General features: G+C 36.3%; 1 protein-coding gene and 1 long non-coding RNA gene across 2 annotated transcripts; one reads left to right on the top strand and one right to left on the bottom strand.

The window, feature by feature from the left end:
• Nucleotides 1-7,452: 7,452 nt before the first annotated feature.
• Nucleotides 7,453-12,649, bottom strand: prdm8b (PR domain containing 8b). Its single transcript, XM_046841226.1, has 4 exons — nucleotides 12,441-12,649; nucleotides 10,299-10,523; nucleotides 9,696-9,927; nucleotides 7,453-9,304 (listed from the first exon to the last, which is right to left on the bottom strand). Exons 2-4 carry the CDS (start codon nucleotides 10,515-10,517, stop codon nucleotides 8,070-8,072), a joined length of 1,686 nt encoding a protein of 561 aa, XP_046697182.1. The 5' UTR covers nucleotides 10,518-10,523; nucleotides 12,441-12,649; the 3' UTR covers nucleotides 7,453-8,069.
• A 752-nt stretch (nucleotides 12,650-13,401) lies between these two features.
• On the top strand, nucleotides 13,402-17,525 carry LOC124380781. Its single transcript, XR_006924729.1, has 3 exons — nucleotides 13,402-13,863; nucleotides 15,023-15,057; nucleotides 16,148-17,525. It is a non-coding gene; the product is annotated as an uncharacterized LOC124380781 (long non-coding RNA).
• The last annotated feature ends 1,824 nt before the right edge of the window (nucleotides 17,526-19,349 follow it).

Genomic DNA, 19,349 nt, shown 5'->3' with positions numbered 1-19,349 from the left:
CCTACATAATTTAGTTTAGCTCTAAGAGTGTTTTAAATTGTGATAATTTCTTTTCAAGATTATATGTGTTTATGAGTTCTAAATATTATAAGTAACTAATATTTTGCAAATGCAAATATTTACTTGCTTTATCGTTGTTTTTTTCATTCAATCATACTATGTATGAGTACTTATCCAGATATGTGATATGTGTATTACATACAGTACCTTCATTTCAATAATAGTTTGTTGACAAAGATATTGTTTTTTGTTTGCTAGATTTGAGTCACAGCAAATATACTTTCTTATGTAGCTCTGTTCACTGATATTAAGGGACTTTTATATTATGACCATTCTTAACCCAGAACCTGGTAATAGTCACTAATTAGAAAACCAATGCCAGCCATACAGTAAATTATATATATATACTGTATATAATATCTAGGATTTTTTGATGGATATTCAAATTATGCTATTGGCTTTCCAAACCTCATAAATGGAGCATCAATCCCTGTCTGGTTTTACTGGTCTAAAGCAGAGTCCTGTAAATCTTTTGATACTTTTACACTAGAATTCCAATGGACTGAAGGTTTAGTCAATGGACAGAAACCTTAAAACAGCACCACCATAGTGCATAAAGTATGCTTTTATATAATCAAGAAAAATACAAAACAAACAACCCATCTAAGATGTTTATGTCCACTAGTCTTATTCCCCTTCACTAACAGTGCAGCAAAGACAACATGACCATCTATGTATATTAATAGCATCCATATTAATAGTGACGTGTCAAAGATTGGTGCATCTTTTGAGCTTCGACAATTTATGTTCCTCTGTGGTTTTGCTAAGTAGCACCCAGTAGGATCACAACAGCTGTGCGTGGCATTGTTAGCGATTGAACTGTTGACACTGACATGTTCAGTATAACTGTGCATCTCTGCTATGTGTACCGGAGGTATTTGCTTTGAGTGCAAATGCCTGCCAGTGGCTGATCTATACGCTAAAAAAAGATAAGCATGCTTTCATAAGGTGAAGACTGTACTGTAATGAGAGTGTCATCCTCTTAAGTCAACAAGAAGCATGTGACTGCTCAGAATACCAGATTAAAATACAAATAATTTTCAGTATATTTATTGGATTTATGGTCCAATAAATATTCTGAAAATATTTTAGGGAATATAGAAAAAATATTAGTGTAAATATATGTGATATGTAATATCCACCAGTGGATAATGGTGATACTAGGTAATAAAATAGGTCATGCTCCAAAATAAAAATGCATACACACCATGCTAAATGTGTTTGCCACAATTCTGGACATTTTGGAAATTACCTGGCTGGGAATTTTCTCATTTCTGGCCCCATCAAGGAAAGCATTTCAAGTTTTTTTTTTTATAACTTGCAGAGAAAACCAGTTTTGGGACATAAATTATCCTGGTATTTAGCTGCATTCATGATGCCATCTGAATCGGATTGATGCCATCTGGTGCCCCTTGACCACCAGACACAAAACAGCCCCAAAGCACCTATTATAAATTATTTTATGAGGTATGTGGGGAATTTTCTTTGTATGCACTTCCTATTTCTTCCGAAACATGCAGAAGGTTTGTACTGTAAATCAGTTTTGTTCTGATCTGAACACAAGACATAATACCAGTTGTAGATCTATTGATTCTTAAAGTTTAGATGCTGAACTTTGTTTGCCTAAAGGAAGAGCTTTCTTATTGCAAACCTTCACAGCAGCATGATATTATTAAATTGATACTTTTTTAAAGATTCAATTATGAAATTATGTGAACCGTGCTTCTCATTCTGAAGGAGTAGGAAAGTAATTAATTCTTAAAAGTAAATGCAACCTCAGGCAATGTAATGATTGATTCTGTTTACTTTATTATGGCTGTGATAATGGTTAATGAAATTATGTATTCTTTTTTATTATATAATTATAACCCTGTTACTTAATTTGTGCAGTATTTAGCCCCATAATTATGCCTTTATGTTCAAAAGAATAATAGTGTTCCTGGGAACTGTGTATTAGTGAAAAGGTGAACAGGTTATCCAACTCCTGTTTGTTCATTTTCAATAAGCATTTTATTCTGGTCACTGACATGATGAATCTAGAATCAATCCTCCGACGTCTGTGTTACCACAAATGCAAGAATACAGCCAGCTTGGAAGTATTTGCGATCATAAATTTTGTATGTTCTCTTGAAAGGTAGCAGAAATTCTATAGTTGATTATAAATGTCAGCATACTCAATTACAGGTAAGCAAACTGAATTTGAAGTGTTTAAGGACAGTAGCTTTAACTTTTAGATTAAGAATGAACCAAGTATTGTACTGCATGTGGAACTTAATACATTACTAGGATTTAACACACAGTTCATGAAAGATACAGTGAGGAAAATAAGTATTTGAACACCCTGCTATTTTGCAAGTTCTCCCACTTAGAAATCATGGAGGGGTCTGAAATTGTCATCGTAGGTGCATGTCCACTGTGAGAGACATAATCTAAAAAAAAAAAAACAGAAATCACAATATATGATTTTTAAACTATTTATTTGTATGATACAGCTGCAAATAAGTATTTGAACACCTGTCTATCGGCTAGAATTCTGACCCTAAAAGACCTGTTAGTCTGCCTTTAAAATGTCCACCTCCACTACATTTATTATCCTAAATTAGATGCACCTGTTTGAGGTCGTTAGCTGCATAAAGACACCTGTCCACCCCATACAATCAGTAAGAATCCAACTACTAACATGACCAAGACCAAAGAGCTGTCCAAAGACACTAGAGACAAAATTGTACACCTCCACAAGGCTGGAAAGGGCTACGGGGAAATTGCCAAGCAGCTTGGTGAAAAAAGGTCCACTGTTGGAGCAATCATTAGAAAATGGAAGAAGCTAAACATGACTGTCAATCTCCCTCGGACTGGGGCTCCATGCAAGATCTCACCTCGTGGGGTCTCAATGATCCTAAGGAAGGTGAGAAATCAGCCCAGAACTTTCCAAGGTTACTGTTGGTAATACACTAAGACGTCATGGTTTGAAATCATGCATGGTACGGAAGGTTCCCCTGCTTAAACCAGCACATGTCCAGGCACGTCTTAAGTTTGCCAATGACCATTTGGATGATCCAGAGGAGTCATGGGAGAAAGTCATGTGGCCAGATGAGACCAAAATAGAACTTTTGGGTCATAATTCCACTAAACGTGTTTAGAGGAAGAAGAATGATGAGTACCATCCCAAGAACACCATCCCTACTGTGAAGCATGGGGGTGGTAGCATCATGCTTTGGGGTGTTTTTCTTCCAACATGACAATGACCCGAAGCACACAGCCAGGATAACCAAGGAGTGGCTCTGTAAGAAGCATATCAAGGTTCTGGCGTGGCCTAGCCAGTCTCCAGACCTAAACCCAATAGAGAATCTTTTGAGGGAGCTCAAACTCTGTGTTTCTCAGCGACAGGCCAGAAACCTGACTGATCTAGAGAAGATCTGTGTGGAGGATTGGGCCAAAATCCCTCCTGCAGCGTGTGCAAACCTGGTGAACTACAGGAAATGTTTGACCTCTGTAATTGCAAACAAAGGCTTCTGTACCAAATATTAACATTGACTTTCTCAGGTGTTCAAATACTTATTTGCAGCTGTATCATACAAATAAATAGTTTAAAAATCATATATTGTGATTTCTGTTTTTTTTTTTTTAGATTATGTCTCTCACAGTGGACATGCACCTACGATGACAATTTCAGACCCCTCCATGATTTCTAAGTGGGAGAACTTGCAAAATAGCAGGGTGTTCAAATACTTATTTTCCACACTGTATATGTTAGAGATGGAGAAACAGGTGTAAGCCCAACAGCTTTCCTGTATCAATCCTTTTTGGTAGTGTTAAGAATCTAAAAGGCACGCATGCATATAGAAAGTAGAAGCAGTGATCCAGGAACCGACGTATGCCTATAAAGACAGTGGGAGTGCCTTTAAAGCACATGCACTGGGTAAATTTGTACCTGTCAGCAATAAACCAAATAGAGAGTGTGGTTTGTTAATAAAAGTTTTGTTTAGAAATATGTAGGCACAACTTACAGAATTTCTATGACCATCTATAAATTGCCTTGCCTTTTCTTTCAGCAGTTTATTTGGGAAGAAGACTTCAGCATCAGCAACAGTCTAAAGCCAAACTGAAACTTTTTTCCAACACAGAAAAAGTAATTGACTCCTTTTCTATAACAGCCTGCCCTGCTCTGTTGAATACCTTACTATATATACCTCAGAGTATATTTTTAATTATGTTTCTATAGTGATCATAAATCAGTGGGTCTAAATCACACTTTGGCTTTTCCATCCATTTTTCTATCATCTCAGGTATCCAAAGTAGTTAGTTGTGTGAAGAATCTATTATTACTAAACTTCAACAGTACACCATTCCAGTTTGCTGCTCTTCCCCAGACCTATTTTGATGTAAGTGAGCCAAGTTGCCAGAGGTTACAGAACAACAGGCGAACGAACGGAAGGAACAGATGGAGCGATGGTGAAGAGGTGTGGAGTTCACTACAGGACAAAATCACATGTTATCTATGAGAAGCAGAGCAGATAGGTTGGCCAAGGGTGAGGGCATGCAGGAAGAGTTGACCGGGAGGTGCTGAGTGTTAGACTGACAAATGTAACCGGAGCTTAGAAAAAGGGGTGGGCAGGGACTCCAGGCTTAAAGAAGGGTAGGGCAATAAATATCTCTGGTAAACAGAGGTGTACACAGCTCTAAAAGTTAGTCAGAGTCCCCAAACTGGGTCCATTATCTACTGTATCAGAGAGAACATGCAATAACTGCATTTGCAACAACTGGTGTTAAATTTGAACACAGAGCACTGGAATTGTGCTTGAGTCTGTAAAGTTTAATTGAAGGGAATAATTTGAGCATGCTAGTCCTTGATTCACCCTTAGAGGGGAGTAATGCCATATTTTTAGTTTGTGTTTTATAGTGTAAATAACAAATTAGCAGTTTGTATTTTGTATTGTCTTTCTCCTGAAAACCTGAAATATATGATTATCTGATAAAGGTTAATGTTTACATAATTGCTATTGCTGTTCTGTAATTCCAAGACATTTGTTACTGCACTTGGATTATATTTCAGTGTATATCATTTATGTTTCATTTCAATCCAAATCCATCAATTATGACCGAAAAGGAAGTTGGTTATATTGGTTCCATTTTTATATATAAGAGAAAAGGCAAATAAATTGTGCTATATATTGGATTGCTTATAACTAAGCCTTTGGATGGTCTGGAAGAGTATGAATACAAAGTATAAATTCATCCATATAAATAATATGAACACATAATTATTCTATTAAAGAAAAATGTGTTTATTGTCTATTTAGACATCCTAAGTGGGCAGGCTCAAACATTTGCTCAACTATGGTGTGATACTGTCGTGAAAAAGGCTTCTTAAGTGTGAAACTGCAATGAGCAATAAGCAGATTTATCCATAACCCATTATTTTAACAAAAATTCCAAATGTACAGGTTTTGTTAGTGATCACGCTTGCCCAATACAATAAAAAAGGTTCTTGGATGAGCAGTAACTATGGGCAGTAACAATGTTAACAATAAAAAACTAACACATTTTGAATCCTATGGTATTAAACAAGATTTTCTTTTTTTTTTTAACATGCTTACTCTTTCTTTTAGCAAAGGCACTACTATTTATTACTCAGGAGTTAAATTAGCCATGATGGTCTACCATTTTAAAGTTATTAGACGTATGATGAACTATTTGATATGCAGAAGTTGGTTCAACTAAGCAAAATGGTGTGTCATTTAAATGATGGTTTTTAATCAGCCCTAAGTATTGCAATATAATATAGTTAATGATAGAAATTTACTGAGAATAATATAGTGGAGTATAGTTGGTTTTTATTTGATTTTTATTGATGTATTGATTGTAGTATTCCAGCATTCTAGTATTCCACTTCTGTGTATAGTATATGGTAAAGGAAAAACGATCAAAGTGCGTTTCTTACAATGAAAGCTTGGTGTCCCTGTTGAGCTATTTTCAGAGCGATTACACCACCAGCAGCCCCCACACGAGCACTCCACTCCACCCCACCACATCCCACCCCATCCTCCCATAATAGGCTATAGGCTAAATAAGGATTTGCATTTCCTCCTGAAAGGGACATACGAATGTAATAAAACGCAAAGAAAACAATCATATGGTAGTAGTTATTGATTATTACGACAACTGTAAATTATAGTTGCCCCTTGCTTGTGGCTATTCCACAGCTGAGGTTATAACCCCCCCTTTTCCGTAGACACCCATGATATAGGATCTTCATTGTAGTTGGAGGTAAATGATGCTCGTTAGAACACTTGTGACTCTTTTCCCATCACTATAACCATTAATGACAAAGGTAAAGCCAGCTGATCACTGAAATCACATGTGCTCATGAGCAAACAGCACAATTTTATTTTATTATTAATTATTTTTTTTAAAGTGTTCAACAAAAGTGTTCAACAAATCGATCAATCAATCAATCAATCAATCAATCAATCAATCAATCAATCAATCAACCTAATGATAATAATAATAATAATAATAATAATAATAATAATAATTATTATTATTATTATTATTATTATTATTATTATATATGGGGTTTTAATTTTTATTCTTGCTGTTGTTGCGATTACTACTACTACTACTACTACTAATAATAATAATAATAATAAATATAATAATAATAATAATAATAATAATAATAATAATAATAATAATAATAATAATAAGATAATGAATAATTATATGAACCGTTAAAAATAAAATATAATAATTGAAACATTTATTACGAATTCAACTGGCAAACCAGATATAATAGACTTTCAAGTAGTAATACTGAGACAACACTAACAAGACAGTGATTATTGTTATTATTAATAATAATAATAATAGTAGTAATAATAATAATAATAATAATAATAATTATTATTATTATTATTATTATTATTATAATAATAATACGATATTACGTAAACGATGGATTATTATTATTATTATTATTATTATTATTATTATTATACTGCTATATTTGTTGGCTCATTAACTAAAATCTAATATTGGTCTGATATTTGTACATGAATTCCTTTTAAATGCGGCTCTAAATACGCACGCGCGCTGTTCGGGGATTTACACTGCGTTGGGTGCGAGAACAATCTCGCGCGAGCCTCGTTTTCTGCGCTGTGACCCTGTGCCACGCAGTCAAGAGTAAGTGCAGCATGTAGCTCTGCTGGCACTGTGAGTGTGTTATAGGCATTGCATGAATTATATAAAGAAAAAGGTCAAACGGCGAAGTAAAAACAAACATATATGTAAATAAATCACTTCTTAAACATGCAACGTAATGTAATGTTTGCCAGTGGAAAAAGCTTAAACTCGGCTTCTAATATTTATTGTAAAGGAATGAATAAGAAGGTAAACATGAAAATAAAGCTATTTTATTGTCAAAGCATTCAACATGGTTAGATAAACTATCAAATAGTGAATTTCAGCAAAAAGGATGAGACACATAATCTATTCCTCACAGACACAGATTCGTACACCTTTGTTGTATTCAAACAAATATTTACACTGTTGTAAATAGACTGTATCTTAAACAGATAACTCTAATTTACATGCATTCTTAAATATAGTTCACCATCATATTCCGAATGATTTTAATTAGGCCTATAGACATGAAAAGCAATTTTTCTTCTTGCAACGGAACTACTTTTCAATTCATTTCTATACATTATACAATACATTGATATATACAAAATACAAATTACATGTACACTTTATTATTCCCCCTCCCACACAAATAATAAGTGCTTCATATGATAGATTTTTTTTTTTCAAATAGATTTTTTAACATTTTTGGGTTTTAAGGGTTTTTTTTGCATACACAAAAGCATGACATGTTGAAAGATACAATCCAAACAGAAATGTCCTTATGAATGTAAAATCTCCAATTTGACAAGATTGACAGTACTCCCCTTCCAAAAGGAAAAAAAAAGAATAATAATGTTGTTTAAAATGTGTAGTGCCCCAAAAAGTCAGTTATGAGAGGTCATGTGACGTGAGAGGTGATGCCTCTCTCTGAACGATTCATTGCAAATGGGGCACTTGAGCTTTTCTTCACGTCGCCTCTTGACCAGTGGCTCCATGGAATATTCCTTTTTGTGGTGCGAACGCATGTGGTACACCAGGTCAGAGGTCATGCGGAAAGAGGCATTACACTTTGCGCACCAGTTCTGTGCTGGCAGGCATAGAGAGGTGAAAGACGGAGGCAAAAGTGTGAGGGCGGATGGCATTTGCAGCTGGATGGCGCTTGATGATTTAGGCCAGAAAGTTGTTGCGTAGAGAAATGGGTTCTGCTTTGACATGCCACCTGGTACAGGACAATTGGTGCCCAGTTCAGAACCTTGCAGCTTGGCTCCCAGATGATCTGCCTGGTAGAGTCTACTGGAACTGACGGTGTCACCTACAGGAGGGTGGCAGTCTACACCAGGCATCAGTTTAGGCGTCATGATGAGTGGTGAAAGCTGCGAGAAAGAACGTGACGGCTGGCTGAAGGCACTCTTGCGCTCTGAGCCTCCGGAATCCTGGGATACTGAAGTGAAAGCACTCGCTACAGCTGAGCTCTCGATCCGTGACTGAGGCGGCTGTGTCTCGCTCAGCACTTGCCTAATGCTAGGATGCTTTTCATTGCCAGGCCTCACTGCCTCGGTCTTATTTTCTGAGTTGAAACCACCGTTTTTGGCACTATGCTTTAAGCCCTGTGGTGACTTTTTGACTTCAGTAAAAGCGCTGCGTTTTGTTTCTGGGCCCTCAGAGGTTGAGAATGGTCGCCTATTATCCTCTAGGCCATACGCTCCACGGTACTGCTGGGCCGAATTAGCCAGTTCTTCCTTAGACTTTGGGGTTGAGCCCATGACCCGGCTATGGTCCTCTAGTTCAGAAAATTTGCGCTTTCCTGAGCTTTCACTCAGAATCTCTGCCTCCTTGTCAGTGGCAGGACTTGTCCTGTTGTTCTCCAAGTCTCTTGCAAGATTGTGGAAGTCTGTTGATGGCTTTCCATCCTGGGGGCTAGAGAAACCTTCTGAACGGCGCAATTTGGGGCTTGAACTGGAAGTGGGTATGCTGGCTGGTTCTCTAGTGTCCTTAGCATCGTCTTCACCACCAGACATCATTTGCAGTCTCTTGGTGCATCGGAATCTCAGGTGGGCCAGGAGGGGGAACTCAAACTGGAAACGCTGACTGCAGTCAGGACACAGATACGGTGGCGATCCTGTGCAAAAAAATCAAAACAAAACGAAAACAAATTAATCAATTATTTTTAATTTGTGCGTACAAATATTTATTAAGTAAGAGCAAAGAGTAATTTGCTGTGGTAAGGTTAACAAATCACTATCTGAATGGTATCGAGGAGACTGTATTATACTGTTTTGTAATGTTTAAAAAGAAAAATCATTGGTAACATTGGTGTTATGTTAAAACCTTTTTACAATTACATGTATGTTTTATAAAGCATCTTGCTGTAGAGTAATGAAGATCCATTTATGCAAATGCATTCATTCTATGCATTACCATATGCATATAATCACAGATTTAAAACGTTTTTTCCTGTTGTGCGAAAAATAAACAAAGTCAGAACTTTAACCTATTCCCTTGAACTTTACCTTTGCTTTTGACATTGTTTCTGCTGGAGCCGAGTAACAGTAGCTCGATCAGGTCCTTCCCATACCACACCAAAAGTTCTTCATCCTTCTCAATTCTTCTTAGTGACCTATAGAAAAGCTGTCCGTTCTTCACGTAGGCCTCCAGGTTCTGTTCATCCCTGTCTCTTGCAGATTGGACCAACCTCAACCACATTAGACCTTCTGCAGAACTTCCTGCCGCTGATGTGTCCACCTATCATCACATGCAAATGATTTAGTATATATATATTTATAAACATAGCGCATCATCAGATGTCTTAACAAACTAAAACAACAGGGATTGTAAAAATTGACACTGCAAATAAAAATGCAACAAGCATTTTGTAGAAACAATATAGCAAATGAGCTCATTACATGAAAACCTAATATCTTTTAATCATGGTGTTAAACTCTAAATACTTTACATATGTATTTATGTTCGTTGTGGACTTCTTATGTGTTATTAATAGCTCCCTGTCAAACAGATTTTCAAATGATATTAGAGCTCATATGTGACCTCGAGTCTGCTCAAGTGCGACTCAAAACCATCACGTGAATGTTGCAGCCATGAAGCATGACTCGTACCCTAAAGATGTACGGCGCCGTCCTCTTGTCTGTGGATTTCAGGGCGATGAAGGCGATGCTGTCGTACAGGGAAGTGTGACTGAGCACGCACGGCCCGAAGATAGCGTTTTCGGGGATGTCGCAAGTGGTGTACACACTCGTGAAAATGTCCGTTAAACACTGCTGCATGGCCTTCGCGTCTCCGTCCCACACCAACTTCTGCGAGCTGGACTCCTCCATCACGAGCTTCGAACCGAAACACAGGGCAGAATGAGCCGACACGTGAACAAAACAACACGCAAAATACGGTCTGTTTATCTATAAAGGCTATGCACAAAAAAAAAAGGCTGACTATACGTTACTTTATAACTGCATTATATAATAAATAACAGTCAGATTATTATACATAAATAAGTTTAAGACACGTGGCAATGGATTTAGCAGCAACGTAAATATATAATCCTAATATAATTCAGTTTTATTTTGTATAGCGTTTCTAACAGCGATATTATTATTATTATTATTATTATTATTATTATTATTATTATTATTGCTTTCCTTTCAAATAAAATGTTTTATTAAATCGTATTATTATTAGTAAAACATCAACAATGAATCGTTATTATTATTATTATTATTATTATTATTATTATTATTATTATTATTATTATGTATTCAAATGCATTTATTCTATGTATCCCAGGTACCTCAGCAGTCTACATGTCCCCAGTGGCATCAGGCTATTTTGCACGTTTTTCCTGCCCCTAATACAGAGGGAAATTAGCGGCGTTTAGAGTCGCAGGAGCATGTCGAATGGATTTCAAGTGCGCTGTCAAAGTCGCTGATTTCGTGTGCAGAAGGCTTTAGTGCTATTCTACACCGACCTAACGTATGTGCGTTCATTAACATAATCCACCACTTTCATGCAAAGACTTTCATTAAACCATTAAATGAAAGAAAGGGTTTTTTTTCTGAACCCCAAATCCAAATTTACGAAGGATTCGTTTATTTTATTTTATTTATTTATTTTTTGTATAGTTTATAATAAAATTCATTTTAAGTTGCATTAGAAGGATGAAGACATTTGTATCGAGAATAACTACTGTTTTCATGAACTGTTCAAATATTTATTACTTTTAGAAGCATATGGATTGTTTTGCAGGAAATTGAGTGAACCTGGTAGTTTCTTTTAAATTAAACTTCTGGTAGAGCTGAAATCAAAATGTTTATAGTATTGATAACCTACATTATAATAATACAAACACACACTCTCTCTCTCTCTCTCTCTCTCTCTCTCTCTATCTCTCTCTCTCTCTCTCTCTCTCTATATATATATATATATATATATATATATATATATATATATAGTTTTATAACTAACTGATATTTATTTTCCAATGTACCCATAACCCACTCTTTCTGTTTTTGCTTTTCTGTTTGTACACTCTGTAGACACTCTGTAGAGTCCAGACGACCATCCAAAAGCGCATTAACATGCCGAAAACGTACGACGAAGCCCAAAGTGAACATCCGACTATCCGACTTCACCCGACAGTTGTGTAAACCAGGGTGCGGTTCCTATTATTTGTATTATTTGTAATTTACTTATCTATAGCTAATGCTTTAAAAAGTTTACATTTGCACTAAGGATTGTATCTAGAGTTTTATATGTGCATATCTGCTCTTTTGTTATTCAGTAGTTTAAGTATTGAGGTCTTTTGTAGCTGTTCGGGTCGATCGGGCAAAGCCACACAAAGAGCCCGTTGAATATGCATCTCTTCTCTAAACCCCACAACAGAGCCTGGGCATTTCCAAAAACACAGCCCATGAACCCCCTGACCTCCGACTTCACGGTGAAATTTATAACCCTTTCTTATTGTTCCGATTTACGACGGCGCAATGACGACCACATTCGTTTGCATCGTTCAGTGAATGTAAATATATTGTAAGTCAGTGCGTCATCTCTGCACTAAACATCTGCCTAAAACATCTTTCTGTTAAACACACACTCTGCATCTAACTTCAAGCGGATCAAATGCAATGGCCACATCTATAAGTTCCTACATGGATGTTCATTCAGCACTGAGGGGGTTCTGCTGTGCGCGCTGCCGAAAGGATGCTTTGGCATTGAAGGCTGCTCTGAATTCAGCTCGTCATACTCACCGATTCGCAAAAGATGGAAAGAAAAAAAAAAAGAAGCAAAATAATCCACAAGGCTTGCAAGAACGGGGTGGGAATCGTTTGCGTCGCCGAGCCGTGAAGTCCGCGCGCTCAGTACATTTCCCCGATCCGGTTTAAGGTGAGAGTGCCGGCGGGCGCGAGCGCAGATGGAGCCGTGGAGCAGCGACTGACTGACACACACACTCCTCACACACACACTTTTTGTTTGCTGGCGCATAATCTGCCCAATGAGGCGTGTCACTCTCCGTCTCCTCCCTTTAACTCTTCACTAGCCGAGGCCAAGATGCAGGCACTTTGCTTTAGAATAGGCATATAAAAACAAACAAAAGCAACAAAATGTCTTAAAATGCTGAAAATGGGCAAAATGCTGAAATAGGAAAGTGGCACAAATGTATTACAAATGTCAGCTAAAGCAATAATGCAATAATGACAATGTTTGGTTCATATACTACGATTATTATTATTTTTATATAATAATTATTATTAATATTATAATAAAGTATAATATCAGTAGATTTAGTAGTATCAGAAAAACAAAAATGTCTTTTTGTGCTTCACTTCCTGTCTCTGAAACCTTAAAGAAACCTTAAAATGTATCTTTATATCTCAAATAACCCTAGCATCACTAAAAAAACTAAATAAATCGAACTGTATACTAAATTTACTACTAATAGTAGATCAGCTACTTCTACTAGGAGGACTATTAGGAATACATCATCCCTCATGAGATTAAAGTTCATAACAAGACAGTAAAAATACAACTTGCACACTAGGCATCAACTCTTAGTTGCATGAGTAGTTTTACATATTTTAGTTACTATATACAACTATCACGTCTTTTCTTCAGTATCAGAAAAATGCACTGCTTGGATCACATATGGTCACATGCCATGGCTAAGGTATATTATGGTTAAACATATGGCTCACCATCATAGTGCAGTTTACTGAGTAGTGTGTTTTGTTCGCTATCACCCATCAGCCATGTGCACAACCTGCTTTCTCTTTGGGTATCCCGGCGCGCGCTCGCTTCTCTGCGTTGACTGCGAGAACGCGCGCGCGCAGTGGTGCGCGCTGTCCGTCGCGCGCGCTGAGGAGGAAAGTCCTGACCTCAGCCCAGAGTCCGTAGGAATTTGAAAAGAATAAAAGTAAGAGCTGCTTCTTACATTTTTGACGTCGTTGCACCGAACCAGGCTCGAACCCTGAGCACTCGTGACTGTTAACTCGAGCTGAACGCTGTCTGGGTTCTGGGTCCGACCCGCACGCGCAGGGATCCCAGCGCCTCTGATTGGAGTGAGCATGAAGATCCGGATTAATGATCGGTTTCTTGCATGAACCTGGTAAATGCTAGGAGTTACAGTATATGGGTGAGGATTGGGTTCTCGGGTAATACAGTAAGTGAGATAAGGTAAGTGCTGTATGGTAAAGAAGCTGTACTACTTCTACACAGAGATCTCGCACTAACACACCATTTATTCTCTATATATAGAAACTCAGACTAGTTATGCAAATACATAAAGCGAATAAAAATGATATATCTCTTGCATCATCAACCTGAACAGTGTTTAATTGAAAGAAAAGACTTCTAGCTGAATGAGACTATAACGCATCCTATATGCACGCAACTTTTTGTTAGAAAGTATGTGATCAATGCTTAAGAATCGTATTGATGTGTGTATGCGTAAAGTCAGGTGAAGCTTAGGCTTATATGGTTTTGAAAAAAAGTCTCAGGTAACCAAACAATATGGCAATATTATTTAGTTGTGAATTTTTGAAATCTAATAGAGCCAGGAACTGAATTTGGGAGATATCTATACAAATATATATATATATATATATATATATATATATATATATATATATATATATATATATATATATATATATATATATATCAAGAATGAGACATATAAATAAGCATTTTAATTTTCTATACCAGTTGTTGTTTGACTCTTGTCAAATGTTTATTGTAAATAAAATGTTTTTAAATTATATATATATATATATATATATATATATATATATATATATATATATATATATATATATATATATACTGTATATCCATTTAACAATGCTCAAATTCTTTCTGTGTCTCCACTTGTTTCTTCTGTGGTCTCTGGTTTCCTCCAATTTTCCCAAAACACGCTGGGCTACTCTAAAATATGTGTGTGTGTGTGTGTGTGTGTGTGTGTGTGTGTGTGTGTGTGTGTGTGTGTGTGTGTGTGTGTGTGTGTGTGTCTGTGGTGTACTCCTACTTCACACCCAGTGTGCCTGGGACCCTGTTGCTGAAAATGAATTCACATCTGATTGTCTATTTCAAACCAATAATATCTTTTGGACAATAGTAAAACATAAAACATAAATAAATAAATACTTTCTGTTGTTTAAACTTTTAATTCCCAATTTAGGAGATCTTCATGGTAAATTATATTATAATCAGTTGCACTGTTAACTGTGCATTAAAATGGAACTGAGGATAAATCTCCTACAGGTAATCGAAATTAGTTACTTACTTCATAACGTTTTTTTTCTTTATCTTTTTTCTTTTTTATCTCTATCTTCAGGCGGGGGAATCACATGCCTGTCCAGTGTAAGCAAAGTAAGGCTTTTAAACTGATTTAAGATTTTATTCTTTTAGATATTGATGTTTTTACTGAAAGGGTTTGCTTTAAATCTGTAATTATTTATGCATTCAGAGCTATAAATCCTGCCCCGTTCCTCTGTCGCTAGTATGGCATAATAAGGATCATTTTCCCATACAAAGATCTGAATTAATGCCACAATCAGTAGCCATCTGCTTCAGCAGTTTATGGTCACGGGCTGAATGCACAGCGAAGCTCCCCTCATCTCACCAGCATAACCTACCATGTTAATACCAGGTTGATATTGGACATATGTTATCTTTTGCTTTGTATTCCAAAATTGGAAATGGAAGATACTGACAGATTAAGAGCACATTCATTATGTGTTATATACAATGCTGGCTAGTAGTCTTCAAAAGCAATTTGAAAGTAGGTGGACTTTAAAATTATTACTAAATGTATATTCATTAAATTCTGCAGTTAATAAACCCAAGTTTTTTATATCCTGGTTTGCTTTGACTTGTAATAAGAGCTCTTCAATGAGATCTAGGATAACAGCATTCTTCCATATTAGATGTTTTTTCAGTTTTAAAGAAGATAAATACTCTTCCACTCGTGAAATCTTTAAAGTGTATAGCTGTAAATATTTCTGTTTGTTATTAGGTGAACATATATTCTTCTTTTTTATTGAGTGTTGCAAATTTAATAATTTTTTAAGTAATAACCAGTGACAGAGAGACATCACCAGATTTGTGGTATCTTGAGCTGTGAGAATTTCTGCTGGATGATTAATGATAAAATTATTTAGTTAATTTCAGGACTCATCTGTTAAGGTGGATGAGCAACAATCCACATGATCTGCTTACTTTTTTTTCTATTCATTAGAAGCAAATCAATGGAATAATAATAATAATAATAATAATAATAATAATAATAATAATAATAATAATAATAATAATAACATGAATAATAACACAAATAATAATAATAATAATAATAATAATAATTATTATTATTATTATTATTATTATTATTAAAAACATTACAATACATTATTATTATCACTATTCTTCAATTTATTTATTTTTATTGCTATTATTGTTGCAGGTGGTGGTGGTGGAGGTGGAGGTGGTTGAGTAGACCATTCCTGCCTCACAGCTCCAGATTCCCTGACTTAAATCTAAGCTTGGGTTACTGTATGTGCAAAGTTTTATATGTTTCGATGATATCCACTGTTTCCTGGAACCACTGCGACCCTGAACAGATTACAGCAGAACAAACAAAAAAGTATATTAATATGAATACCACTAATAACACTAATATTACTCATCATAATCCTTATCATCAACATCCTGATCATTTTTTTTTACAATGATATTGTTTATTATTGCAAGATTTTGAAGCTTCCGTTTTATTCGTTAACCTGTTTGACTTTTTGTGGTGAATCAGCTAACGTATTACTTGTGAATTCCAAATATTCGCTCTGTTCTAACATATTGTTCGCTTTTGATTTTCAGCCACACAAAAGCCTCAGTACTGGTATTCATTCTTTCTTAGTTATCAAGTTGAGTCACTTCAGCAATAGACTCCTCCTGTAAAATCTACACTAACCAACTCCAGAGGGACATTAGCAATGTTGCAGCTTTTATGACCGGGAAATTTGTCAGTTACTTATTCTGCAGTCGTAATTAAGGAATGGGAAGAAAAACGTTGAAGTCAGCATGTGGGGAAAGTCAACACAACAAAAAATTGTCTGCTTGTCTGCTTACTTACAGACTTCACCATATTTCTGCCTATAATGGATGGTAATGTGACAAATGTCCTTTTGCACAATTTAATTAAACATTTTCATGCCAACAAGCTCTTGCTCTATTTGTATAATTGAAATATGAAAATCTTATATTGTAGATCATTTACAGATTTTTCTGATTTCTTACATAAATTTGTGGACTCTCAGTCTCAGCATATACATTTATTAATTAATAAATAAGAATGGCAAGAGAACATGTGATAAATAATTTGTGCCATGCATTTTTTGGGGTTTGGGAGAAATGTTAGCGAATAATGTTTTATTATTGATGTTAGTTGCTAAACTACACAAATATATTTAAAACCTTAAATAATTTCATTTGACAAGTTAGTAATAAGCCTCACAGCTCCAGCGTTTCCGGTGTGATGAGCTCATGTTACTATATGTATGAAGTTTCACATGTTCTTTCCATTTGCAGGTCATTGCAGGTTTCCTCAGGGTTGTGTACTTTTCTCCCACCTCCCAAATGACTATGTTTAACTGCTCCTTAGGGTGAATGTGTGTGCAGGGAGATGTGTGTTGGACTGTTGGCTCATCAAAAGTGTATTCGTATCTCACTCCCTATATTCCTCTGATAAATTCTTGATCTAAAGCAACTCTGTTCAGGATGAAGTGATATTGAAGAAGAACGAATAAATCTGGTAAATGATGCTCTCACTCTGTGATATAGATACATTAAAAGACTGTTGCACTGTGACAGTATATGTGTGTAACTACAGAATTGTGTGTGTTCTTCTGTTGATTTATAATGATTGGCATGAAGAACTAAGAAGAAGTTCAATGAGACATTGAAGGGTTTTCATGAATCATGCGTTAAAGTGAAATGAGAAACAACACATGAGAGAAAAGTCCATTTAGTGACGGCCTTCCATACTTTTTCCAATGGAGGGCAGAAGAGGAAAGGGAAGACAGCAGTGAAGAAGTTCCAAGTGTAGCATGTGTCTCTTAAGAGGAGGGTAAAGAGGCCATTCTCTCTCTCTCTCTCTCTCTCTCTCTCTCTCTCTCTCTCACACACACACACACACACACACACACACACACACACACACACACACACACACAGACTCCTTCTTTACCTTATATTCTCACATCGCACACTGTCCCCCTGTCACTACCCCAGGTCACCAAGTGCTGTTTCTTATACAATGCACCTTAAATGAACTCTCTCGGACAGATTCACATTAAATGCTTCATCTGGACGGCAACAAAAGGGGGGAAAATAAATTAATAAAAAAACACTTTTATACCGGATCCAGCGATTATACAAATGGTGGAAACAGCCAAAAATATTCTGTTATGGCATATGGCACTTCAGCTGCCATATGTGCCAGTTTTCACAAAATTTGGCACCATGGCACATGATGGTCAGTTGTAACTGCCAAAAACACAGCGAGGGCTGTGCACAGAGAGCGAGAGAGAGAGAGCGAGAGAGAGAGAGAGAGAGAGAGAGAGAGAGAGAGAGAAAGAGAGAGAGAGTGAAAGCTAAATGCTTCAGTGCTTCAGACAAGAGCACCGATGTCCCTGTGCAGTTCCCACTGTATAATCAGGAGTAAATTATCAAATGATGGAACAAAGATTTTGGCTCCTTTAGGAAAGAAGCTCCCTTTGGGTTTTTTGTGGGCTTCAACCATCTTTTTCTCCTTTTTCATCTGCCTGCTTGGTGCTGCAGGAACCTTGGTTCTCAGTCCACCTGGCTGTAAAGCAGAGGTAAACTTGATGTGGATTCACAGAAGCCAGTACTGGCTTGACTTTTTAATTCCAGAATGTCATCATTAGCATTATAATTTCAATCAGGTAATCTCACACAGCTTCTTTTGTGTGGAATTAAAATGACACCTCAATGTGCTTCTTTCTTTTGGACATTGTACTGATGCCTACAATTATTTTTCTTGTTTTCACCCTGTAAATGTCCTCAAGTAAAGTCAATCCAATTTCTAATGTAAACTCTATCCATATTGTGCACTATACAAGAAAGGAAGGGAAAAATCTGGAGAGAGCCAGGTTTTCATCTGAGCTGTACCACTGTAGCAAAAATAGGTCCAGGATTGCCCCAGGGCATATGCTTGCCCCCTGTCAGTTAGAGAAGACCTCTCATCTGGCTATCAGTGAATTCTGCCAGAACCCAGCTCTGGGTCCCACCTATAGACCATATATTAGAATACATACAGTTTATAGTTCAAATTCCTCTCATCACTTACACAGTAGCACCTGTAAAATTACCTCATCAGGATCTGTTTTTGTCTCTCACTTAACACAAGCCAATAAAAATAGATACAGCTTGATTTTCCAAGGAACCAGTAAGAGCTAACCCCATTGTGTTTGGAAATTTTCCTGAAGATGAAAAATGACTTTTACCATGCACTGAAAGTTGAGGCTCCTTTCACAAAAGAGCTGCTGTTATGGCAAATTAATGATTACATTCTGACCAATCAAAATTAAGAACTCAACAACACTGTGATATATAAAAAAAAAAAAGATATTGCAAGATTTTAGGATCTT

The sequence above is a fragment of the Silurus meridionalis genome, chromosome 27, assembly GCF_014805685.1.
Source record: "Silurus meridionalis isolate SWU-2019-XX chromosome 27, ASM1480568v1, whole genome shotgun sequence".
Taxonomy (NCBI): domain Eukaryota; kingdom Metazoa; phylum Chordata; class Actinopteri; order Siluriformes; family Siluridae; genus Silurus; species Silurus meridionalis.
The sequence above is the reverse complement of the archived record's forward strand: the minus strand, read 5'-3'. Positions and strand labels throughout refer to the sequence as shown.